General features: G+C 43.8%; 1 protein-coding gene across 4 annotated transcripts in view; it reads left to right on the top strand.

Moving 5' to 3' along the window:
• The window catches only part of DOCK1 (dedicator of cytokinesis 1), a 493,249-nt gene that overhangs the window by 410,196 nt on the left and 56,308 nt on the right, over nucleotides 1-26,745 (top strand). For all 4 annotated transcript variants that reach the window (XM_048219065.2, XM_026494391.4, XM_026494390.4 and 1 more), the window contains 5 exons: nucleotides 7,629-7,777; nucleotides 17,561-17,646; nucleotides 17,833-17,989; nucleotides 24,595-24,635; nucleotides 25,839-25,929. In XM_048219065.2, the coding sequence (XP_048075022.1) occupies nucleotides 7,629-7,777; nucleotides 17,561-17,646; nucleotides 17,833-17,989; nucleotides 24,595-24,635; nucleotides 25,839-25,929 (524 nt within the window). The remainder of the gene's footprint in view (nucleotides 1-7,628; nucleotides 7,778-17,560; nucleotides 17,647-17,832; nucleotides 17,990-24,594; nucleotides 24,636-25,838; nucleotides 25,930-26,745) is intronic.

Raw genomic sequence — 26,745 nt, 5'->3', positions numbered from 1 at the left:
GCCCCCCCACCACCACCGCTTCTTGGTATTGGTCTTGGCAATGATTTCTTGGAAACGATAGCAAAAGCACAGGCAACAAAAGCAAAAATAGACAAGTAGGACTGTATCAAACTAAAAAGCTCCTGCCCAGTAAAGGAAACAATCAACAAAATGAAAGACACCCCGTGGAATGGGAGAAAACATTTGCAAACCATGTATCTGCTAAGGGGTTAATTTCCAAAACTTATAAGGAAATCCTACAACGCGATAGCAAAAAACCAACCAATAAAAAATGGGCAAAGGACTTGCATTGACATTTCTCCATGGAAGAGATACAAATGGCCTTTAGGTTTATGAAAAGATGTGCAACATGACTGACCATCAGGGAAGTGCAAACCAAAACCACAGTGAGATGTCCCCTCACACCTGTTAGGATGGTTATTATGAAAAAAGTAAAAGATAACAAGTATCAGCCAGGGTGTACAGTAGTTTGAACACTTGCACGGGGTTGGTGGGAATGTGGTAAACAGCATGGAGGTTTCTCAAAAAGTTAAAAATAGAACTACCATATGACCGAGCCATCTCCCTTCTGGCTATACGTCCAAATGAATTGAACTCAGGATCTTGACGAGGTATTTGTACGCTCATGTTCATGACACCATTATTCACAATAGCCAAGAAATGGAAACAAACTAAGTGCCCATTGATGGATGAATGGATAAAGAACATGTGGTATATGTACATTCAATGGAATATTATTCAGCTTTTTTTTTTTTTAGTAAAAAGGAAATCTTGCCAAATGCATAAACATTCCACTTATATGAGGTTTCTAGAGTCATACTCATAGAAGCCGAGAGTAGAATGATGGTTGCCGGGGGCAGGGAGGAAGGAATGGGGAGGTATTGGTCAAAGGGTACAAACTTTCAGTTATGCAAGATGAATAAGTTCTGGAAATCTGCTGTAGAGCATGATACCCAAAGTTAACAATACCGTGTCCTACATTTAAAAATTTGTTAAGAGGATAGATCTCATCTTAAGTGTTCTTAAGACGTTAAACAATAAAAAGAAAAAATATAATTAATAAAAAAAACTTTTTTAAAGATTGTTTTATTTATTCATTTGAGAGAGAGAGTGAGCAAGAACATGAGCAAAGGGGAGGGTTAGAGGGAGAGGGAGAAGCAAACTCCCCTCTGAGCAGGGAACCCAACTTGGGGCTCGATCCCAGGACTATGGGATCATGACCTGAGCTGAAGGCAGACGCTTAACCGGCTGAGCCACCCAGGCACTCCAATAAAATGTTACTAATTAAAATAGCATGGAATTCTCTATTAGAACGTTAGTCACTACGCCACGCCATTCTGATAGGTAAGCCCCTTAAAGGGGTAAAGAACTGATAATTGGGCGTCCTGTCACCATCTTGAATGGGTCCTTGATGAACCCGCCTCTCTCCTAGTGGAGATGAAACCCTTCCTGGCCACTGCTCTCCACTGTCTGCTCGCTTTGCGCAGAGGCGTTCCGGCGCCTTTCTTCAGCCTCCTGGAGGGTCCGGTGCAAGACTTCAGTGGCATTTCCCGTCTGAGCCTCTGGGGGCCCTGTTTGTTTTGCTTCGATTGGCTCACGAAGCCTGTAGTGGCTACAGGGGGCCTCCCCTCCCCTTCTCCCCAGTGACCCTGTTCTCCTTTCCAAGGAGGCAGGTGTCTGTCCACTTCTCCCTCTAGTTACCCACAGCACCCCGGTTAAGTTTGTTCCCCCAAGACTGGAACATCTTAATTGCACCCCACCTTGCTAGGTGAATAGATTCCTGCTGTCTGTGTCGTGGCTAGAGACCTTGGCTAGAAAGATGCCCTGATGTATCTATAGTCCTTGGGAAGAATGAAATAGGGTGATGAAAACAGAACATGGTTTTCCCTGAAGGTGGGGGACTGGTCCCGAGGACCCTCCGAGCAGACGGGTGGGGGTTTGGGGACCTCGCCTGCGGTCTGGCTTTGTGGTCAGCAAGTTCACAGTGGTCTGTTTTCAGCCGAGCCAGATTTCCTCATAGTGGGGTTGATGGCTCATCCTTCTTGAGTTCCCGGATGTCAGCAAACATGTGTAAAGGAAGGCCCTACCACACCTCTAGAGAAAGTTAGAATTTCCAAATATCCTTTGTCCATCTGTTTATATGAAGGATGGAGCCTTTTTCAAATGGGTGTTACATGAAAAATAAATGCAGAAGGCCTTGGCGAAAATACTATAAGATGTTCTATAGGTAATACTAATAACATAGAAATTAAGAAGTTAGGATTTAATGCGAGGCACCAGCTGGGTTCTCAGGAGTCAAAATCCAGCGCAGAAGCTCCCAGGGGTGATGACGAGCCGGTTGGAATGGCCCCGTCTGCTCACGCTCTCCACCGACGGGGAGCCTGCACCCGGCATGCTGTTTGGGTCTCAGGCGCTTGAGGTCCTCTTAAGGAAACTCTTTGCTGGGTCATTGAGAGGGACCTTCCCGCAGCAGCTTAAATGCCCAGAATTTGAGTTATGACCCCAGGCTGTCAAAGGGCTTCCTGCGTCTCCAGCACTGAGCATTCAGGGTGCTGCCCTGTCCTTGGTCTTCCTGCCGCCCGCCGGGGGACAGAGGAGGAGTCCTGGCTCCGAGTGAAGAGACTTGAATCCTACTGGAGTTTTCTTCCTACCTTGCCTCTGCCTGGCTGTGTGGCCTCCCCCACGACCCAGTCTTTCTGGGCTTCCATCAGCTTTCCAGGCTGTAAGATAGAGAGGTTGGACTGAAGTTTTCAAGAGCCTTCCAATCCTGACGCTCCGTAATTCTTTATATATGCATGATGATCTCAGTAATGAAATGCCAAGGCTTCTAGAATAGGGAGGAGGGCCATTCATGATTCATTTTAATTGATCATGCTCTGACAGATGCATTTGTCATTTGCCCTGGGAGGCCAGGCACTGCAGAACTCTTGCCAGGAAGGGACCAAATACAACCCCATTAGAGAGCACAGCACAAGGAGAGACTGACGTTCAGAGAGCGGCATGGAGGGACTTGCTCTCTGCTGGCCGTGGGGGAATCCGGGGCTTTCCTAGCTTCCAGCATCCACCCGGCAGGTGCTGTGAGCTCCACCTGCCACCCCTCTGCACGAGAGTTCCCAGGCCTCTCTCACACGCTAGCCTCCCCAAGAGAGTGGCAACACCTTCTTCTAAGTTGTTCAGTTTCATTCTCAAGCGCACACTGTGAGTTCGTGTGTTTCCCCCCAAAGGAGTTTTAGGTATGATTTCAGATGACAGTGCTTCATTCTGAAATGGCTTGATACTTTGTACATCACTTAGGATAACTGGAGGCATCCCCCCCGGCAGATAGTCAGACTGATGATTAACATACGAAAATGCTGTTTTCTTGGGCGCCTGGGTGGCTCAGTTGGTTGAGCGTCTCCCTTCAGCTCAGGTCATGATCTCGGGGTCCTGGGATCGAGTCCCATGTCGGACTCCCCGCTCAGCGGGGAGCCTGCTTCTCCCTCTGCCCCTCCCCCTGCTCCTGTGCACACGCTTGCTCTCTCTCTCACAAAAATAAATAAATAATCTTTTTTAAAAAATAGGAAAAAAATAAATAAAATGCTTTTTTCTTGCTTGATAAATAGTTGTTGCCCCAACTCAGCCCCCCTCCCCGGCCCCTTAGTGCTCCGCCAGGACCCTCCCCTCCTCTATGAGGGTCATTGAAGGGTCACTGCCTGGTATGGAAGGAGGCTCCAGAACTCAGCTCAAGCCATGACTGGACTGACTGATGGACACGCCTGCCTTTTTGGCATTTCTTTCTTTCTATAAAAATTATGTTCCTGGTCACCTCTTTAGTCCCTGGGACTGACCACCATTTGCAACTGGCCCCATCCCCATGATTGTGGTGAAGGAAGGTACGAAGGGCCCCAGGTAACGTGAGCTGCTTTGTGATGCCGCTTCCAGGCCCTGGGGAAGGCTCGACCTTCTGAGGATGCACCCTTAGGTGTAAATCAGCTCTTTAAAGCTGTTTTGGAGCGGTTCCCTCGACAGATTGTTGTACTCCCAATACGCTGAGTCAAGCGGGAGGTCTTTGATTTGTAAGGTAATGGACGCAGTCAGAAGAGCAGACGTCCCATTGCATCCTGGCAGTTGCTGATTTGAATACGGTGATGAATGCGTAAGAATTGTGTTTTACAGCGTTTCAGCCAGGAATGTGGACTCCGTCCTGAGAGGCGGCCAAGAGGTCAAATGTAAACCATGACCTTGGTCAATGAAGGGTAGGAGTCTGGTAACAGCAAGAAATAACCACCAGCCAACATGATTGGGTTCCTTGCTTGTAACATAATTACATTATTTTTTGAAAATTAAAAACGTATGATAAAAGTATCGGCCGCCCAAGGGATCTGCCCGAGCAGCCCCTCAGAACAGCGAAGAACGGCTGCATAGGGTCACCTCAGGCTGCCTGGCTCTTTCCTACTGCAAATCTCAGGTGTGGGAGCCTGCCCCAAGTGTCACTGCCAAGGCCCCCACTCTAGAAGTTCATGACAGCACATCTCAGTTCCCCAAAATGTACACGGCCTATTTTCTACACAGCTTTCTTTTGTGTGTGTGAATGGGCTCAGGTTTGGAAACATACTGGCAGGTTGATCCAGCCAGCACTGCCAACAAAATAAAAATGGAAGTCAGGCATATTTATCATCTTACAATTAGTCACCGATCACTCGATCAGGCCGTGAGCCTGTCAAAAGGTCACAAATAACAGAAGCACAACCAACGAATCGCTGGAGTAGTGAGTAGTAAAGTTAATTTTGTGCGTACGCCGAGAAGACAGTTTGCAGGCCTGGAGCTCTCACACCAGTACATGGAAGGAGGCTCAGAGGTATATCGTTACCAAGCAGCTTCTGTCGTGAGAGAGCAGTGACTGTTTATCGGTTACAATATTAGTGATTGGTTATAATTTTAGAATTCTCTTAAATGAGAGGGAATTGGCTGGTGATTATCTCCTATCAGCCTTTGGAAAACGTCTTTGTTTTTGTTTTGTTTTTTTGCTTAAGATTTCCAGAGGCAGAAGCAAGGTTAGCCTTGCAAAATAAGCTAAATGAATCTTTGCCTGTAGAACTACATTGGTTTTTGTCTGCTCAGAGAATTTTCAATGCTGGACTCCATTTGTTTCTGATTTTAACGAGCCAAATTCTCCACGAGACTATTTCTTCCCTGAGTCTTTCCAGTCATATGTGGGGTACATTGGGATGAGTGTCTCGGATCTCCCCTCCAAGCAGAGCTTCAGAGCAAGGATCTGGGGTCTGTTCTGCTCAATTTAATGCAAGTGCAAACACGGTGTTGCCCCGTGGGATGGCAGCATGTTTTTCCCCTCCCAAACCTGTCACATTTTGAGTCTGAAAGGAGAAATCAAAAGCACACTCTCTCCAAAAAAAGGAGGGGGAGGGGGGGAATGTGCTTCTTTCCCGAGCTCTTCAGTTATTTATCAAAGCGCGCTCGGTGAAGCAACCGCCAGAGCACCTGCTCTCACCTTGGCGGCCGCCTCGGCTTCCATTTTGCTTATTACACACGGCCGGGCAGTGGGCACGGCGCCCACAGTCCCGCCAGAGCCAGCGTGCGCCCGGCCGGGTTTGGTCTGGGATAGTTTTCCCAGTGGTCCCTCCATGGATGATTTGGGGACGGGACAAATTATGTGCTTTCATTAAAAGCCACACGTAAGAAGACCTCAGGTCAACTGGATGATGGACATTTTTGCTCGGTCTACCTGTGTGTACATGGAGATTTTCCTGGGCTAACACTGGTTTTAATGTCCCGGATTTTTGGACCCTCGTGATTACAGAGATCATCCACACACCCAGGGAGAGGCTACTGATTGGTGAGAACTTGCCTTCCCTGAGAAAGCATGACCCACTGTCTGGAGGGGACAGGATGGCTCCGTGTTCTGTAACTAGACGAAAGACTCTGGGTGGGTTTTAAAGAATTTGGGAGTTGTAACTAGGAGATTGGCAAGGTGACCGAAGGTAAAGTATTCTTATTGTGATCTGATAATTAGCTTGTTCTTCCTTTGTCTCAAAAGGGGGAAAAATGCATCTTCTTTTTCTTGAAGTCTACACTGCAAGAGTCACCTTGATCCTCATTGATTCCAAACCTGAGTTCATCATTAAATTTGAGCAATATATGCTCCAGGGGAAATCCATAATGCAAATGCCAAAAAAAAAAAGGAAAAAAGAAAAAAGGAAAAACAAGAAAGCAAAGACGATTTCTGGACAACACCCAGGCCTTGCTCGCTTTGGGGTCCATTTGTTTGTGGAGGTTAAATCCCCAGGGATATCACTATAGGTAGAGCTCAGCGCTGGCCCCTGGCCAGGTTCCTGTGCTAATGGGAAGGTCAATAATCAGAGATTAGAAAACCACCATTCTTATAACCTATTTTTCCGATCCTTGCACCTACGACCACTTGCTCCCACCTTAAATGCTCCTCCCAGCTTGGAACAGTAAGAACTGTCAGTGACAGACCGAGCACTCTATGACACTCAAATTGTGTTGATGAATGACTTGGTGTCAGTATCATCTGTCTTCTGAAACATTGGCTCTGACATTTTTTAGGCATAATACAAGAAAACTGTCACCTGAGAGACTGAATATAATAGCATTTCTAAGAGAATGCTTTGCCACAATTGCATGCCTATCAGAGACATTAAGCATTTGGGGAAGTGATGAGAATCACGTTTACATAGCCTTAGTCAAAATACTACATATTTAGTACAAGTTGAAAATAAGATTTTCATTATATTCAGATTCCTTATTGAAGGTTACATTTTGCATGTATGTCCACTTAATATAAATTTTAGAAATCTATTAATTTAGGTTTATTATGCGGGCTATGTACTTTGTTAAGTGTAGTTATTTATAATAGCCAAATTTGTTTTATGGTTTTCTACAGAAATCCTTATTAGCTGAGTAATAAAAAAAAAAAAACTAAACTAAATTCTTTAGAGGATCTATTCTCTTTTCTGATTGTATAGAAATATGAGTAAGATTGATTAACTCTAGATAAATTGCTAGTGTTAATAACAAAATGTCACAAATGAGATACCAGGTATTCTGTCTCCCAGCCCTGCTACAGAGCCCTGCTCATGTCCTTGGTTTATGTGATATAATTGTCTATTTGTGAAATGGCATTTATCTTATATAACATATAGGTCATGACTACGGGTCTTACATTGGATGATACTTTAATAGCTTCCCTTACAACATTTAGAATACAGTCCACTTTTTTTAATTTTATTTTTAAGATTTTATGTATTTATTTATTTGAGAGAGAGAAAGAAAGAGAGCAGGGGAGGAGCAGAGGAAGAAGGACGAGCAGACTCCCTGCTGAGCTCAGAGCCTGCTGTGGGGCTCGATCCCAGGACCCTGAGATCACGACCTGAGCTGAAATCAAGAGTCATATACTTAACCTACTGAGCCACCCAGGCACCCCTACAGTCCACTTCTTATGCTAAAGGCTGGACACATTCAGATTTCCAGTGGATGAGAAATAGATGCATGTCCCTAATATCCTAGTATTCAAAATCACACTGATCTGTGTTGTTCAGTTTGGTCCATTGAAGCTCATTTTAGAATCCCTTAAAAAAAAAAAATCTGAATAATGCCTTTCTGTATTTAAGGTCAACACAAAATAAAGTTCATTCCAGAAATGGTCGGCCCTATATTAGAAATGACGCTAATTCCTGAGACAGAGCTGCGCAAAGCCACCATCCCTATCTTCTTCGATATGATGCAGTGTGAATTCCATTCGACGCGAAGCTTCCAGATGGTAAGGGCGTAGTAGGTGTGCGGTAAGTGGCTTGGGGAGAAGGCACACAAGCCTGAAAACCTTGAAAAAGGCTTATAAGTGACTCTGGAGGTAAAGGTATTGAACATGAAAAACCTAATTCCCTACAGTTTAAAAGAGAAAAATCCTAGGACTTCCCTTCTTGAAGAAGCCTATCATCCTTTGTTCTCATCTTTAGGGAGAAATATTCCCAATTATTATTATTATTAGCTTTTACTTACTTTTTTAAATCTGGATTTACTTACACATTCAACCCTGAATAAAAGTCTCTTCCCCCTCTCCTTGGTACGTACCCTCAGAATGTTTAACCAAATGTTACCTCGTTCTCTCAGACTGGCTGCTTCTTGCCAACATGTGTTATTTTCAAGTCAACAGTCTTTGCTTTTCCTCTTTCATATCTGTCTTGGTCTTTTACCTGTGCAGCGGAACCGATAAGAACTCCTCCAAGAAAGTCTGCGTAACATGCTCAGAACATACGGTATCAATAGGAAAGACAACATCTGAATATTCATGTTGGAGGATTAGCAAAATGTCCTTCCCTGGATTCCATGAAAATAAGTATGGTGTTTACATATTCACTGTTGGGTCCACACTCACAGGCACGAGCGTACGGTGGCTTTCTCCCCAGTGGGCTACTGGGTTGGCTATGATGCTTTGCAGGAGGCACGAGAAGAACCCAAATGGTAGTGCGTCCTCCACATTGAAAGTAACCTTTGCTTAAATATTATAATAATTCAAGTAAGTAAATATCAATTTCACATAGATTTTTGAGGAATTTTAAGAAAAATTCTTACATTGGAAGGAAACCAAAACTGCATCAGAGTAGCAGGATTGTAGTGGGACCTAATATTTAAAGAGTAGATTTTCCTTCCTCCCCTTTATACTTTTTAGGTCATAGACTGTGAATCATTTATAGATTTCCACTGGCCAGTCCTCATCACCATGGCATGCAGGTGGTAGCCATGAAGAATACTTTTGGTATTTTCCAGAGCCAAAACCAGATGCAAGCTAGAAGAACCTCTGCTCTGTGAGTACATTTGAGTTTGCACACTGAAGCCAGGTAGACCATGACTCCCGGTACTCCCGGATTGCCAGCAAATGACTGAACGTCTTTAGTCTTCGACTCAGAGCTGTCATGTTGGTACAGAATGGAATCTACTCCAAAGGGGTGTTATAACAAGTGAATAAAATAAACCTGAGAAGACTGCCTGCCCACCCACCCGCCCACCTCCTTCCCTCCCTCCCTTTGCTTCTCTCTTCCTTTCTTTGTTTCTCTCTTTCTTTCTTTCCATAGGGGAAGAGAGCTTCCTTACACTATTTATTTATAAGGTTAAAGAGATTGTTTTAAAAGAACAGCTATTTGTATTCCTCTGGTTTACAATCAGTCTTTGTACACATGTAATGTAATGTTGTAAACATTGTCCAAATTTTTTTGGTTCTTTTTGTTTGGCAATCTATCACAGACATCTTTCTTGATTACAACGTAGTAACCATGATTTTTATGATGGCATAACATTTCATAAAATGAAATGGGTAATCTTCTCTTACCCATCCCTTTCACTGAGCATTTAGGTGGTTTGCACATTCTCACTACTGTGAGTAAATGTGCAGTGAACACTTGCAAGCATATAGCTTGACTTTCTTTTGAAAGTTTTCCTGGCATGCAGTCTCAAAAATGGAATTGCCAATTCAAAATATTTTTGTAAGTTTTGACATTGCCAGTTTTGTTTTTATGTCATTGCCATAAGATTTGACCCATCTCCACTGCCACTGGCACTAAATCATGGTCCAGTCCCATTGCCAACTCACCAGAACTAGGATTTGTAGTTTCAAATGCCTTTTCCTAGGCTGAAAATACATCTGACTTTTTGAATTTTATATGAATCAAGCCCCAAAGAAGGACCTCATGAAAAAATGCTGTTGAAGAATCAGGTAGGGTCACCTGGGTGTCTCAGTCCATTAAGCATCCAGCTCTTGATTTCAGCTCAGGTCATGATCTCAGGGTCATGAGATCGAGCCCTGCATTGGGCTCCACGCTCAGTGAGGAGTCTGCTGGAGAGTCTCTCTCTCTCCCTCTCCTTCTGTCCGTCCCCCCACTCCCAGCCCTTGCTCTCTCTCTCTCTCAAATAAATAAATCTTATAAAAAAAAGAATCAGGTGAAGCAGAAAAATGTATTTATGTGAATAAATGTTATGAACCCAGGAAACTAAGATCAAAGGCCTTTAAAACACTGTCATTTGTCATTCTTTGAAGCCGACTTTGGGTTAAAATAAGGTCAAGAGCAGTTGGAATAAGGACAAGGGCATGAATGAGAATTTGGCTTCTGAACCGTTCCTCTTCTTCCTTCCATTCTTGTGGTTCTTATTCCTGCAGCTTTAAGACATCTTACATAATCGTCTGTGGAAGTGCTTCATTTTCTCCAATTCACAGGGTCTCTGGTTTGTCAATAAATGGCACAAAGATAATGAATGGGAGTTAGGATATTTTTGCCTTTGTTCTCAATGCTGCCCCCAGTGGTGGGTTCAAAAACTGTCTAGTATCAGGAGACCTCTTTCCAGAAAACCAAACTGAGTAATACCAAGAAGTAGTTATGCACGTTTCATTCTATTTCACAAACAGTGTCATGTCCCTAAACCATGTCTCACTCAGATATATGTAAATATAAGCATAAACATGAAGGCATAGGTGCCCCAAACCTGCCGTCGGGCTAAGTATGGTCCGCTGCTTGGATTTTTTGGTCAGTGATCGTTGACCATTTGTTCATCTGTGTTGTCATCTACCTTCAAAGACAACTGGTAGGACACACCAAAGATTTTTAAAATAAAGGCAGAAAAACTAAAACGTGAGAAAAAAAAAAAGCTCTCTGCTCTATTAATCTGTTCTTGTGAATTGGGAAAAAGATCCATTTCCTTTTCTCTTGCGATACCTCAATTTATTTTTTCTCTTGGTCTGTCTCAGCCTCCCAGGTGGAATGTCACACAGAGCATCATCCTTCCTAGACTTGCCAGGCTCCTCGTTGTTTGGTTTGATGGGTGCAGGTTGCAATGGCCTTGTCTTTGTTTGCTCTTCTGGCCTCCCTGGTGGCCTTCCTCTGTCTCATCTCCAGCATCCAGCTGCTTCTCTTGGGCCCTCGCCCAGGGCTCTCCTGGACCACGGCAGCTATCTCTTGACTTGTTCTATCTTCCTCTTTCCTATTCTCAGGTCAACGCTCGTCTCCTGCAGGCTGCTCTTCCCGAAGCATGAGGCATGCCCTCTGTCCTCGGTGGGGGTGCTGGGCTCTTGCAGCGAGGGGGTGTGGGCAAGAACAGCGGCCACAGGCATCCCTGCCTCCATCCCTGGGAGCTCCAGGTTGGGCCTGGCTGGCTGCTGTTTAACTAATCTGCCACCAATCCAATTACCTAACCTTATTAGTCACATCAACAAGGGCTTAAATTGGCTTCACTTTTATAGCAGATGTGCAAACCTAACGAAGTGAGGGGAAGACAGGGTTTTTCGTTTTTACAAAACAGTCATGTTTTGAACCTATGTTGTAGCTTATTTTTTTAAAGTGTGCTGTGTCTTTCTGAGTGGGGCTGTTAATGTGCTGTCATTTGTGAAACATGCGTGCTGTCTGGGCGGTAGTATGCTCTTACAGCTGGAGTGGACACTGAACCTGCCGGATGCAGAAGAAGAACCTGCCATTTTAGTCAAGATTAAACTGCATCAAACCATTATTGGAATTCCCAAAGCCTGTATTATAGGTCGGCTTTTCTCCGGTTCCCCAGAGTTGCAGCCCCCATGTTCTTCAGCTGTAGTGGAGGGACTGCGTTAGAATGTTCTCACACATACATTTCCCCAAAAGTCTCCTTCTTTCCTCTACTTCTGCAAGGAAGCATGAATCTTCATCCAAAAGAGGCGTGTCCTTGTCCTCATCCTTGGTGTTACTGGCCTTCCCTCTCCTAGGTCCAGGCACTGAATGGGTTTGCCTGGTTGTGGGATGGGGAGGCATGGAATTACCTTTCACGTGGTATGTCCTCCTGCTGGCCTGGGACACGCTTTGCAGCACCTCAAGCAGTGCCTGATGTCAGCTTGGTACCGTTTGTGCTGGACAGATCCTCACAGGTGATGAGGAAGCTCTGTGATGGCCAGCTCCAGCAATTCCTGGTTCTTCCAGCCCTTTCTAAGAATCTTATATGATGTGGATGCCACATCTGTTCTCAGTTGTCCCCTTCTACTGCTTCCCTCCTGTCCATTAGTCCTGGAGGACGGATTCTCTGATCTCTCTCCCTGCCACTTGCCCACTCCTCAAGTCATCCCAACGGTGTGTTCACTGTCCCCCGTGCCCACCCACCCCCACCCTCACCCCAGTCCTGGGGTAACACGTTTATGCTTGAACTGGGGACTTCGGGAGATCTTGACTTTTTTCAAAGCGGAGCTCCTACGCGTGAAGGCTTCAGGATCTGCTCGGCTAGCGTGCAGAGGTTTGGAGGCCTGGGCGTCTTGGTGCCCCTTACATCATCCATGTGCACCGGCTCAGCCACATTACCACGAAACGGGCCTTCACGGGGCCTGAAACTACTGTCTCCTCGGTGTCCCTGACACCCCCACCCCTAAATCAATAATGCTCCGAGTCTCAGCCTCACTGGATTTTGCTTCATAAAAAAAAGCATACTGTTAAATTCCCTTCTGGCACCTTTTTAAAGAATTCCATTCGTTATGTCTTTGGGAAAAACAGAACTAACAGCTGAGAATTGCGGCAAATGACCATACGGGCTGTATACCATTAATAAAAATGGAATAGAAAAGTCTCCACAGCAAAATAATATTTTCAATCATGGAGCAATTTTCTGTCATCTTTGTGAGGGTCAGTAAAATGCTCCACAACTTCTGGAAAGTCCCATTTAGTCGTAACACTACTAGCACATGAGTAATCTTGGCGTCTTCGATGTTTGAGGTCCTGTTTGAAGAATCTCTTTCTACAGCCTGTGCTGGTAACCCTAAGCTAATAATTGAATAACCCAAATGGATGTTGGCAGCTTCTGCCACTTGGTGGGAGGGTGTCCTGTGGATGTGAGTTTGGTGGCGATTTTATCCCATTTATTCTTTAATTCTTTAGGATTTTGTTTGTTGGTTTATTTTCGCTTTCGATTTCAAAATACTACTTGATTTTATTGTTTCGGACACTGAAGGGGAACATACAGCACAAGAACTAGGCTTTTATTCCTTTGAATCCCAGACCCAAGAGTCTGAGAATCATGGAAATGAATGCCCTTGAGTCTGAGAGTTCTGATTACATTGAATTCTGTTCTTGCAAGCCCTCCAGCAAAGAGACGCCCACACTCCTGTATCTTTTTTAGCCAAATTAAACAGGACTCACTCTGAGTCCACGGTCATTGAATACAGCCCAAAAGCCACTTCTCAGTGTGTGTGGTGTGGACATAGGCAGCGGCCGTACCTGTCTGGGGTGTTGCCAGACAGCCAGGCAATGGACAGTTCCCCAGCCTTGGGGCTCTTGGGCTCTAGACAGAAGCTTCAAGGTCAGCAAATAGCCTTCTTTTTGGACTTGGAAGGATGTGGGGATTTTAGAATGTGAGATATGGAGTGCTGGAGATTAACTGTGTAATTAAGTTTACAGAGCGGTTAAGCAAGAGGAATGCAATATACATAAAAATATTCGTGTGTCTGAGCAGAGGAATTAAAGGCTGTGACATGCTGGGGGTACTCAGTGACATCTAGGATGTCACCATGTGAGCACAGAGCCCGGAGGGTGTGGGAGTGCCAGGTCGCTCCCTGCCCAGCCATGCTGGCTTCTTTGTCCCTCAGTCCTGTTTTCCCTGCAGGTACAGTTCAGTGTTGTTCTCCCCCCTGCCCCTCCTGTCCACACAAATGAGAAGGGACACGGTTCTGCAATCCTAATGGATTGGCCCAGTTCCTTCTGGAAGATCAGAAATTGAGAATCTGATTCCTTGGAGCTCTCTGACACCAGGGAGTGCTCTCAAATCATGATCCTACCTCCAGCACCTGTGAGCACATTTTCTTGAACAACAGGAGAAAGCAGAACACCGTTGGACAAAGAGCACGTTCACTGAGGCTTGTTTGTAGAAAAGTCAAAGAAGCACTTTTGTGAATGTGTGTAGAAGACTGTGTGCCTAGATTTCAGATTTTACCCCGTTCTTGATAACCTCAGCATTTTATCGGTGTGGTGAATTATTTATGCAGACCCTTCCATCTGGGTCCAGCTCCCTTACTTGCTCTGACATAAGCTCCCATCTCTTTTATAAATGTGTTCCTGGATGCCTGGAAAATGCAGGACTGGTTCTAGACATTTATAAATGCATTATAGCGGGAATGGTCAGTGTAACTCCCAACAAAATTGATGCATTCTAAACCGAATAGAATTGGCTTTTGGATTATCCACTACTGAGATCCTTCACTCCATGATCCCTTAAATTGGAGCCAATAACCCGTGGTTAGCTGTGGCGTCAAGTGGCAAAAGCAGTCATTCCTTTCAAAGTTAATTGAATTAACAACGCTGTCAATACCCCTGGGAGTGCAGTCCCCCCCCCCCCCGCCCCACATGTTGGTCTTTACAGCAACCTCCCGAAAAAAGCCCTAAATTTATACGCGGGCTCTGTTTCATCTTCTTGGAGGGCCACTGGTATTGGATGCTTAGAGATGCTCTGTTCAATATTTTAAGTTGGACACCCTGTGGACATTTTTGTAGTGATACTGGTGATTCCAAAAAGAGAAGAAGTAAGACGATTTTGCTTATCACATGAGTGAGCCTCTGCCACCTTTTCAGCAACACAGTAAACCCTTGCTAATTTTAACCTAACCATAGAGAACCCTGCTGCACATTAGCAGACAGCGTGCATTTATGAGTCAGATCATCAGCATACTTTTTTATAAAACCAGCTCTGCTCTACCAGCAAGTGGACTTTCTCCAGTTTATTTGGACAGGATCGTTTAGTGCTGCTGCTGATGATAACGGTTCGCAGCACACTAACAAATTGATCCGAGTATATTCTGTAAAAAATAATGCAGACCCTGGAATGAGAGGCTGGCTGCATATCGGGGGTATTGAATCCTTGCTGATAAGCAGAATAGGGTTGCCAGGTGTTTGTGCAAATTACTTGGTTTAGAGGTTAGTAAAATTAGAATCAGCTGTGTTCTTCTGATTTACTTATCATTCATCCGCTCATTTTAGGAAACATTAAATTCATCAGTCAAAATTTGATAAGCAGCATACTTAAGGAGCTGGAGTCTCCTTATTGCCCTTGTTGGTGACAGCTAAGTTTACGTGGAAGCGGAGTCAACGTCGCGTTTCCATAAAGTAGACTCCCAAGTTCAACAGTTGAAATGCCTGCGTGTGTGTGCCCGCGTTAGGACAAAGCATGTTTTCCTGCATTCCCTGTGCCTTCCTCTTTGAATGCTCATTGTGTGGCATGCAATCGTGTATTTTAACTGAGTCTTATTTTGTACATCAGTTATTTGTTCTGAAGAATCAGCACTCACCAGACCCTTTCCCTGTGGTGCTCCTATCGTGGTTCCCCCTGGGAAGTGGGACTGACTTGAAGCATCAGCGTTTGGGCTAAGGGCAGCTGATCTGCCTCGTATTTGATTCCCAAAAGGCCCACCTTTTGCAGAATTCTTCACTGTAAAGAACGAAGTGCTAGTGGGTTCGTATCAAAAGGTGGTTATTTTACAGGAGAGTCATTATCATGAGGCTTCAGGGAAAAACAATAAAACAAGTTCTGTTTTCTTCTTCGCTAGAGCTGCCTTTTTTTCCTATGTTCCTAAAATCCCTGAACTTTTCAGGCCAAACAGAGTCAAACAGAGGGTGTTTATTTGGGGAGGAGACAGCGGGGAAAGATCAAGGAGGGAACCGCAGGATGCGCTGAGGTCTGGCTTCCGTGATGTGGCCGAGTCCTTGATGTCAAGCAGGAATCAATACGCCTCTCCAGTCCTGTTTAAGCCTCCACTTCATCTGTACTGTGATAAAATTGTGGCTTTGGGCAGCAAGTCCTGATCAAGGTCAGGCAGCTCTGTGCCTGTCTGAGGCTCCTCCCTGGGTCTCCCAGACCCCCTGCCTTCTGCCTCACGAGGCCACAGTCAGCTGCCCCCCCCCATGGCGGCAGCAGCACCCTGAGTGCCCGGTGTGGACCAGATGCCTGCAGCCCCTGTTGCCAGCCCTCAGATGAGTGTGTTCACCCCTTGGCTTGCGTGGCCAAGAGCCCAGGCTGTGTGTCAGCAACCTGCTGGACCTATGAAGCCCTCCCCAGCTCCAACGTAGCAGTAATTCCCCAGTGATTCATGTGCCCATAGCACATTCACGCCATTAGAACATCGACACCAGGCACTGTTCTAGGAGAGACCCAGCGAGACAGAAGTTCTTTCTGTCACACAGCTTAAATAATTATAGGATCCTAGTAAGAGTGGGAGACTTGGGGATTCTTCCATGGGAAAGCATTGCCTGAGCATGTGTTTTAAAGGGATCCTAGGGGCACCTAGCTGGTTCAGTCCGTTAAGTGTCTGCCTTCAGCTCAGGTCATGATCCCAGGGTCCTGTGATTAAGCCCCGTGTTGTTCTCCCTGTTCAGGGGGTGGGGGGTCTGCTTCTCCATCTCCCTCAGCCCCTCCCCCCTGCTTGTGTACGCATTCTCTCTCTCTCTCAGATAAACACATAAAGTCTTTTAAAAAAAATAAAATAAAGGGATCCTAGAGACCCCTGCCTGCACACAGGATGTTCTTGTTTTCTGAACCCTGAGTTTAGCTGTGTTTCCCTCGGTTCCTCCTATACCTGTCTCCTTCAGTTTGGTGTGGTTGTCTCCCGCTCTGTGGGAACTAACACTCACAGGCCTCCTTCCTCCATGGCCCAAGTTGTTGGGTAATTTCAGGGCTTCTGCAACATGGCGGTCGACTATAAAGGATCCCATACAGAGGTGGCCCTGAATTCTGCCAGGGATGGCGGACTGGGCAGCAAGGATGGGCACTTAGAGCCATCATTACCGAAGTAGTTATTTCCAGCCTGGTCAGCCACGAGGTTCATGACCCCTGTAACAAATCGGAAGATTTGTACCTTCCCAGAATTTAGAGTTTTCCCTAAAACTCCAAGAGACAGGGTTTGGGCCCAAGAGACAGTTCTAGGGATCCTTTCCCAGTGCTATGCTCTGGAAATCCTATCAGAAGCTTTGTGGTGTTCAAGGAGAAGGCCTGGAGATGGACCTTCTTGAGATGTCTGCTGGTCTTTTAGAGACATTGTCCCTTCTGTGTTTTATAATATTTTTTTCAACCAAAGTGAGATATTTCCCTAGATCCATCAAGAGGAACGGCAGTGAAGTGGCCCCTTGGATGTTTTGCGATTACGGAGAACTCTTTGCTGGCAAGTGAAATGCCATCTGTTCTTTTCCAGGAACCACCGAGCTATTTTAGATGTGACTTGTTCGTAGAGATGAAGTTTGAGACGCTTTTTCATGTTGCTCCTTGATTATTTTTCCTACGGTTCCCTCGTCTTTCTTTCTCTGGTTCTTGCTCCTGCTATCAGAATATACATGTTTAGGCTCCATTAACCAGGGAAGGAAATGAAAGATTTCCCCTGTGGCAGGAGATCATCAGACACCTCCAGGGGTCCAGGGATGGCAACTCTTAAATGAAATCAGGCTTCAAAGGCTTAGGGTAACTAACTATCTGATGATGATCTCTCACCGATTTACGTACTATTGATGCTCAGTTTTAAAATGAAATATCCGCCATGCTGATTATTTACGCTTCCTGTGTTTAATTATAGTTTGAAAATGAGATCATCACCAAGCTGGATCATGAAGTGGAAGGAGGCAGAGGAGATGAACAGTACAAAGTGTTATTTGATAAAATGTAAGTGTTGATTAACAGTAGGATTTATGTCGGAATAGAGACAGAGAGACTGTAATTAGACTACAATGAACTTTGTAGCCCAGAAATAATTAAAATGTGTTAATAATGGAAAATATTTTAAATTGCACCTCAGTCAACTTTCTTTTTCTGAGCGTGATTAACAAGGTGTGCATAATTATTTTTCAGCCTCTTGGAGCACTGCAGGAAGCACAAATACCTCGCCAAAACAGGAGAAACTTTCGTCAAACTTGTCGTGCGCCTGATGGAAAGACTTCTGGATTATAGAACCATCATGCATGATGAGAACAAAGAAAATCGCATGAGCTGTACTGTCAACGTGCTGGTGAGTGAAATGCAAGTTAATTAAATTTCCAATCTTCACAATAAGCCAGAAACGAAACCAGGAAGTTCAAAACCTCATGGCAGGTGGCCTCGGAACTTTCCGAGGCGGAACGCAGCCTCCTTTGCTCATTTCCTTGTCTGTTGCAGAGAAGGGCAAATGAAGAAGTGTTTTGCGGCTCTCCTGTAAACAAGTCTGCAAAATCATCTCCCCTCCGGGGCTTTCCAGGTTGTTCCTGGGGCTGAGAATGATGAGCCATCCTGTTTGGTCGACAGGGTAGCACCTTCGTTGATGGGAGGTCTCTGGTGCTCATCATTAGGACATTGCAAAAATGTCCTGTAGTGGGTTGGATGGTGGCCCCCAAAAGATAGGTCTGGCTCCCAATCTTCAGACCCTGTGAATGTGACCTACTTGGACAAAAAGGCTCCTTGCAGATGTGATTTAGTTAAGGGTCTCGAGAGGCAGTCGTCCTGAATTACTATCCAGGTGGGCCCTAAATCCAGTAACTAGTGTCCCTATAAGAGACAGGAAAGGAGATGCACAGAGGACCACGTGAAGGTGCGGGCAGAGACTGGAGTGATGTGGCCACCAGCCAAGGGACTCTTGGAGCCACCAAAAGCGGGGAGAGGCAGGGTAGGATTCTCACCTGGGGCCTTTAGAGGGAGTGTGGCCCTGCTGATGCCTAGATTTCAAACTGTGGCCTCGAGAGCTGTGAAAGAATGTATATCGTTTTAAGCCACAAGTTAAGGTTACGGTGATCTGTTACAGCAGCCACAAGGAGCTAGCTCATGGCCTCATGGAGAGCAGGGGGCTTGGGTAAACTTGGCCACTGCCATCGATAGGCCTCTTGCACACCTGCTGTCACTGTGACATGGCCAGGCCCTGCGGACACCCCCTTCCTGGTGTAGTTGCGGTGCAGTGAGCTCAGGGTGCTGCACTTTCAGGAAACTTGGTGACAAGCTCAGGGGCAGGGAGTGGTTGGCCAGCCTCGTCACTGTCAGGAGCCATGTGACTCCCGCATCTGCCTTCAGAGCTCTCCGCCTGTCTCTGCGTCATCCTCCTCCGTCACTCCGAGAAGGAGCCAGAAAAGCAGGCTCTTGGCCCTGAGAGCATTTGCCTCAATTGCTTCCTGTCACAAGGCAGGAATGCAAGAAAATATTACTCCTGCTTCGTGCTACCTGCTTCACTTCTCTGGAGTTTGTATGTCACCATCTGCTCATTAGATGACACGGAGATGCTGTCTTCACTTCCATAACTGTCCCCCCGCCCCTGCATTGGAATGGACTTGTAGGCACTTTGCACTCGTAGAAATGGACTTTTGTGCCAAGAAGAGTATGACCCATCGTTCGTTCTTTAGAAAACCACCAGAGATGCAATAGGTTTAAAAACAAAAGGGGATATTTTCACCTTCCATCCGGTTTATTGTGCTTTGCGTGAGGACCTGGCAACCAAAAGCCCATGAGCCACCTCAGCCCCTGCTCTCTGTGGGTAGGCAACCTGGTTGACTAATGAGAAATACCTTCTATAGCAAGTTTTCTTTTCCCTAAACATCTGTATATGGAGGACTTCTGGTTTCTGGTTTAAAAAGAACTTGGACTCTTCACCATAAGAAAAAATCCTGGAAAACCAAAAATCAACAACTCTTCTTAGATCCATCTTCTCAGATCTACAGGGAAAACTGCTGGCCCCCAAATTGGAGAGACAAGAGGATCCAGTGACTCACAGCATACTGGAGCAGAAGCCAAGGAGCAGAAACCGCCACTGGGGCCAGTACTGGGTTAGATTCCTCTTACCCGGTGCATCATGTCCACTGGCAACATAAAATTACAAGGCATACTAAAGGCAGAAAACACAGTGTGAAGAGATAGAGCAAGCATCAGAGGCAGGCTCAGCTATGGGGGAAGTTTTGGAATTTTCAGACTGGGACTTTAAAGTAGCTATGATTAATATGTTAAGAGCGCTAATGGAAAAAGTAGACATTATGCAAAAACAGATAAGCAATATAAGCTAAAAGATAGAAACTCTACGAAAGAATCAAAAAGAAATGCTACAAATCCAAAACACTATAACAGAATAAAGAATGTCTTTGGTCTCATTAATAGACTGGCCAGAGCCAAGGAAAGAATCAGTGAACTTGAAAGATCTAAATATGTTTGCATGTGTGCCATAAGGGTCCTGGGCAACTGTAAGTGTACCGGCTTCTGTCCCTGAGATCTGGCCTACTGCGAAATTTGATTTTATATTCACCTGTAGGCTAATTGTGTGTAGCATAGCAGGGAGCTCTGCTCCAGGTGAGGGCCCCCAATCTTTTGCCCTGGCTCTTGTTTCATTGTCTTCCTACATTCTAGCCTCTGTTCAGAGAAATTTGCTTTTGTGATGCCAAAATGATTAACATGAAATAGAAATCAATATTTTTCTGTGGGAGAGAAATGGAAACCTTTTAAAAATCATTTCCTACTATGGGCATACTTTTCTAGTGCTCCCTCTGATTTTTAAGGGCTCTAAGAAGCTGACTTGTGTCCAGAGGGAAGAATTATTAACATGTTTATTCTCTTTCCAACTTTGATGATTGAGAATACTGTTTTTTTTTAAGCAAGATCTCTCATGCTCACTAGGACATGAAACCTAGTGGAGATGTGCTCTGAATGTGGCCTTTTATCATCAGAACCCAGGGTCAGAAAATCAGCTCTTGAAATGCCACCTGCAGTCATGGTTTCTGATGTTAACCTGTGTTCCTCTGTCATACGGAGCCTCACTCGGTACCTACCTGTTGCTATTGCTGTCAGCACTAGCCAGGCTCTAACCAAGAAACACACGCAGGATTCCTGAGATTTTCTGACATCTCTTTGGACCTGAACATCCCGAATCATTGCATGAAGAGTCAGGTGTTCCATTCTTAACCATGTCCTGGGGATCATAAGATGGGTCCCAACCTATCACAAGTCTTTCAGTTAAAAAGTAAGATAGATCTATGGATTAAAGGGAAACAAGAAATCCAGGTTTTTACAGACAGATGTTCTATCTGTTAATATTTACTACCCAGCTCACATTTTGTCACATAAATAAAAACGTAAATATATTTTTATTTCCTGGTCCATTTTCACCTTTTCTCCTGGTAGTTTTCTTGTGAAACAAAAAGAGTTTCATAGAGTTGAATATGTATACCCATCTCTAGATGAATATAGACATATAAGCATACATTAGTGATATATAAAATACACTCAGTTTATCACTAAGCTTGAAATCCTAAAGTTAAAAAATAGAATCAAGAACATAGGATTTATTGATGCCCTTTAAGCCCATTGCCGAATTTCCTTTAGAACCAGTGCTGTTGTTGTTGCTGTTTTTTAATGGAATCAGTGGAACATTCTAAGTTGTGTGGATTCATTAATGTGTCACTGTTCCTTGCATTAAAAAATTTTTTTAAATAATTGACAAGCAGCCACTCTGTGCAGTGACCTACCCATCCTTGAAGCACATCTGCATTACATTGGATCATGGTTGCCCCTGGACAGAATGTGAATTTGTAATTAAGTAGAATTTCATTGTCCCCTCACAATCGTGCAGTCTTTCATCACTGTTTGGTAATTTTGTTGCGTGCCACCACTTTTTTCTACACAGTTGTCAAGATAGCCCTCTCTCAGACTTGATTGACTCCTCATTATTTTTTAGACATAAGTTACCTTTTTCATGGCCCCTTTACAAGGCTAATTAAGGTGGTTCTCACGAGCATTCTAAAAATCTCAGTACTTGTTGTCCTCATGAAAAAATACAGAACTGGAGTATACAGCAAATATGTAAGTTCTGGAAGATTGGTGTGTAGTGGTGCATTAGCATTGGGGGACTATTCCCAAAAGGGTTGCAGAGATCCGCAGAGGTTGAGCCTGGCACAGACCGCCAGCGCTGGTGCAGAAGGGACTTGAGAAGGGGGAATGATGGGGAGGAGGAGGGGGTGCTGCCTGCAGAGCCCAGAAGTAGAGCGCCAGAGCAATGTGAACTTTTACGTAAGAAACCCACAGTTTTATATAGAAACTGGGGTTTGAGATGAGCGTCCTTCAGTTGTAGAGAGGTTTTGAAGTCCTAGGAAGGGAACAGTCTAAGCATAGGCAGGAAATAGAAGACATTTCCATATCCGTGAGAGAGAAATAAAGGTCGCATGATATCCCCATTGTGAAATTGTAAAGGAGAATGATCAAAAGCTTAGGGAAAGATTAAAAATACCAGTGCAAACTAGGATGGTATAAAATCGTAGCTTGTAAATACTGGTGAGTTAGAGCTGGAAGTGAAGGGCTCATCCTCTCCCTTTGATGCGGATTCTCTTTGTTACATCCCTCTGAGTTGTCGGCTGAAAATGTCCTCATTACTGAGCCATAGCATATGAACCAGAGGACATTAAAATCTCAGATGCAGCAAAATATGAAAATCTTGGAGCAGTTTTCTAAAGGTGCCCCCTCGTACTTTCTCTGTTTATTTATCACTCCTTTTCAGAGAGATCAGTTTCAGAAGCAGTGTCTTCATTCCCTCATGAAATTAAACAACTTATTCCATCTTATGGGATAATTGGAGTCCTTTATAATGGTGATATCCACTATGATCTCAGGCCCTAATCCTAGAGTCCTCACATTTCATTCAGGTGCTAAATTTCACACTGAAAGTCTGTGCTGGCACCTGCCATACCTGTGGCCTGGTTAGGTGAGTGTTCTGCACCTTTTTGGGTCCCGTTTATGATAAAGATTTTACAGTGTTTATGGAGATGTTTACATTAAGAACTATAATTTTATTCTTTTTTTAAAAAAGATTTTATTTATTTATTTGAGTGAGAGAGAGAGAGCACAAGTGGCAGGAGGGGTAAAGAGAGAGAGGGAGAAGCAGACACAGGGAGCCCAGCATGGGGCTTGATCCCAGGACCCTGAGATCATGAGCTGAAGGCAAATGCTTAACTCACTGAGCCACCCAGGTGCCCCAAGAAACATAATTTTGAAAGAAATTTTCACACTCACCCAGAAGATATTTTACAATATAAAGAAATAGCCCATTGCTCATGACCTGCTAATTAATCTTTCTTCATCAGTAAGCACTGAAGTACAGAAGGTTCTTTCACGTGGCAACCAGTTTCTTTACTGTGGTTCGCAAGGTCGGTCTGTCTGGAACAGCACTGTCCAATAGGAATGGCTGTGGTGATGGAAATGTTCTCTCTTTGCACAGTTCGGTACATTAACACTAGCCCCACATGGCGACTGAGCCATCAGGGTATGGCAAGCATAACAGAGGGAGCATGGAAGCACATTAAAATGAAAACACGACAGTCCAGAACCTTTGGGATGCAGCAAAGGCGGCCCTTAGAGGGAAGTAGATAGCAATACGGGCCTTCTGCAGAAAGCAAGAAAAGTCTCAAGTATACAACCTAACCTTACACCTAAAGGAGCTGGAAAGAGAACAGCAAATAAAGCCTAAATCCAGCAGAAGAAGGGAAATAATAAAGATTAGAGCAGAAATCAATGGTGTAGAAATAAAAAAATAAAAACTAGTAGAACAGATAAACAAAACTGGGAATTGGTTCTTTGAAAGAATTAACAAGATTGATAAAGCCCTAGCCAGACTTACCAAAAGAAAAGAGAAAGGACCCAAATAAATAAAATCATGAATGAAAGAGGGGAGATCACAGCCAATACTGCAGAAATACAAGCACTTATAAGAGAATACTATGAGCAATCCTACGCCAACAAATTAGGCAATCTGGAAGAAATGGATAAATTCCTAGAAATATATAAATTACCAAGACTGAAACAGGAAGAAATAGAAAATCTAACCAGACCCATAACCGGCAAAGAAATTGAAGCAGTGATCAAAAGTCTCTCAACAAACAAGAGTCCAGGGCCAGAGGGCTTCCCTGGGGAAGCGAATATTTAACTTTATTTAATTTTTTTAAAGATTTATTTATTTAATAAATAAAGAGGAAGAGAGAATCAAAGAATTTCAGGCAGACTCCCTGCCGAACGGGGAGCCCATCGCGTGGCTTGATCCCACAACCCCGAGATCACAACCCGAGCCCAAGTCAAGAGGCAGACACTTAACTGACTGAGCCACCCGGCAGCCTAACTCTATTTAATTTTAATTAAATTTACCTTACATTTGCATACATGTGCTGTGGTTACTGTATTGCCCACCTCAGGTCTAAAATACCACATTGGCTTCTTGTGGCTCTAGCCAGGGCTGGGCCCGGCATGGTTTAAATCATGTTGCTGATGCTTATTTAGGATTTTTCATGATTGGTTTTTTTTTTTTTTTGGTCTTCTAATGACTTTACAATGGTAAGAAAGGCATCATATCTTTGGGGTAATACCTTTATTTAACTAAAGACTGGTGACTTTCAAATGAGAAAAGTAGGTTTTAGTGTAGGAAATGGAATCATTAGCATCACCCCCCCAAAAAATGTGAAGAGCAGTGTGAGATGGCTTTGCACTTTATGGAAATTTATGGTTTTAACCCAAAGAGCTGGGTCCCTTTGGCTGTGCTTGACACCAGTGGAAGAACTAAATGCTTAGTGCTCATGTGACACCTTTTATAGAACAAGTTTCTTAAAACAGTGTTGTTGTTTGATTTTTCAGAATTTCTACAAGGAAATTGAAAGAGAAGAAATGTATATAAGGTATGTAGGCATCTGCTTGTCCGTACCCTCTGCAGGTTATGATAATTGCTGTTTGCCAAGTCCATGCTAACAGCTACTGTTTTATGGCCATAGGGATTTATCTTATCGGAATCGTGACTCCTAGAGGTTGAGTTTAGTGTATTCTGACTCCTTGTGCAGAAACCAACGCAGACATTTCGGGGATCATATTTAGCCAGCTTAGAGTAAAGCCATAAATTATTTTCTCACAGGGTTTTTGTATCTCTTGCCTGACTTGTGGCCTTTTTGAAAAGAGAAAACAGCACAAGTCTCCTGTTTTACAGTAAACCATATGATCAAATGAGAAAAAAGTTTTAATTTTATCAGAAATAGACAATAGTATAATTTTTCAGTCTATTCTTCCTGTAACTGACACTGTATTCTCATGTTTTATATTGTCTACTGGGTTTTTCTCCTTCGCTTGCCTTTATCTCTAGAGGGGTGGGCTGTGATTGATCCCCTCTCTTGGTTGCTTCTAGGGGCCGGTGTCAATATTTAGCAAGATTATAACTTAGCAGAACAGAATAATGGTATGTCCATGTGGCTTAGTGTTTAATGATGTGTTTATTACATCAAGCATGGTTTTCTAACTTGATTTCTAAGAATTTTTTTAGTTTCTCCTTTATAAAAATATACCATATAAACTTAATAAACTTTTGCAAAGGTAACCAGATTCTTTTATCCAAAATGTAGTTTACTTTATATTAAAAAGCAACCTTTATATCTTTATGGCACAGAAATCCTTTTGATTGCATTCCCCGTGATCATGGAGCTCTTTATTTTTATGGATTTGTATTTTTATGGATTTTTGGGGATGTGTGCATTTAGATTCAATAGAAATGTAAGAAATCACAATCAGACTTCGTGATCGCATTTCAAATGTAGGAAAAAAACTCGGGAAAAGTTGAAAAGGAATGAGAGACCCTTGAAGTACAATTCTGCATTCTTGGGCTGTCTTTGTTTTCATCCTGAAAAGGGAGGACTTAAAATTTTTTTTACATAATATTACTGTATATTACTCTTGTTGGTTTTCTGTACCGAAAGTACTCAAGACATTGGGAATTGTGAACATTGTGAAGAGAAAGTGTAGATACAATTTACTGTTGAAGGTAGATTTTAGCTCTTACAGTCCTCAATAGAATTGATTTTGTGACATCTTAATAACGCTGTGTTTCGTCGTCTCAGGTACTTGTACAAGCTGTGCGACCTGCACAGAGAGTGTGACAACTACACGGAGGCGGCCTATACCTTGCTTCTCCACGCAAAGCTTCTGAAGGTAATAGAAATTACCACATACCTTCATGATTCTGTTGTTAAAAATTCGCAGATGATTTAAAATTTTATTTTTTCAAAAAATTAATTATATTTTATTTTTTCATGATAAATTTTAATAAACCTATAATTTAAGATCTTATGGATTTTGACTAAATGCAGTGACAGAAACAAAGACATTTAGAAGGTACTTGGATGATAGATGTGGCCCTACTGAATGCAGATTTAACAAGATGTCCTAGCAGATCGCCATTAATCATCATAAACACCCATCATTGGGCTATTGTCTAGCAATGAGTTAGAGATTCCACAGGTCCTTATTCATGCCAGCAAGACTCAGTAGTAGAGGAAAATGTCATCAATAAGAAGGGATTTCTGAGGTAGACAGCGAAGAGATAGGATGAGACATGGCCCTGATTATCTTAGTGAAGAGTTCACATTGAGATCTTGTATTAGTCCATCAGTCCAGGTGACATCTCCCTCCTGATTCTCCTGGAGTGTTGCTCCTGAGCACAGGTCTGGCATGACAGCTGTCCGCTCCAATGATCCTTTTGTTATGCACGTATCTTTTGACATTGGCTTGTTTGCTTGCAGTAATACATTAATGTTCTTCCCTCATATCCAATTCTAGCGCAGTTAGTCATACAGAGCAGACCCTCAATAAATAATTGGGTGGGTGAATGGATGGATGGATGGATGGATGGATGGATGGATGGTTGGATGGTTCATTGGATGGTATGGATTGAAGAATGGAAGTGTGGGTGGGTGTGTGGATGGATGGATGGATGGTGGCTAGATGGATGGATGGTTGGATGAATGG

The sequence above is a fragment of the Ursus arctos genome, unplaced genomic scaffold, assembly GCF_023065955.2.
Source record: "Ursus arctos isolate Adak ecotype North America unplaced genomic scaffold, UrsArc2.0 scaffold_7, whole genome shotgun sequence".
In the NCBI taxonomy this organism is placed as follows: Eukaryota; Metazoa; Chordata; class Mammalia; order Carnivora; family Ursidae; genus Ursus; species Ursus arctos.
This window is presented reverse-complemented; position numbering and strand designations above follow the sequence as displayed.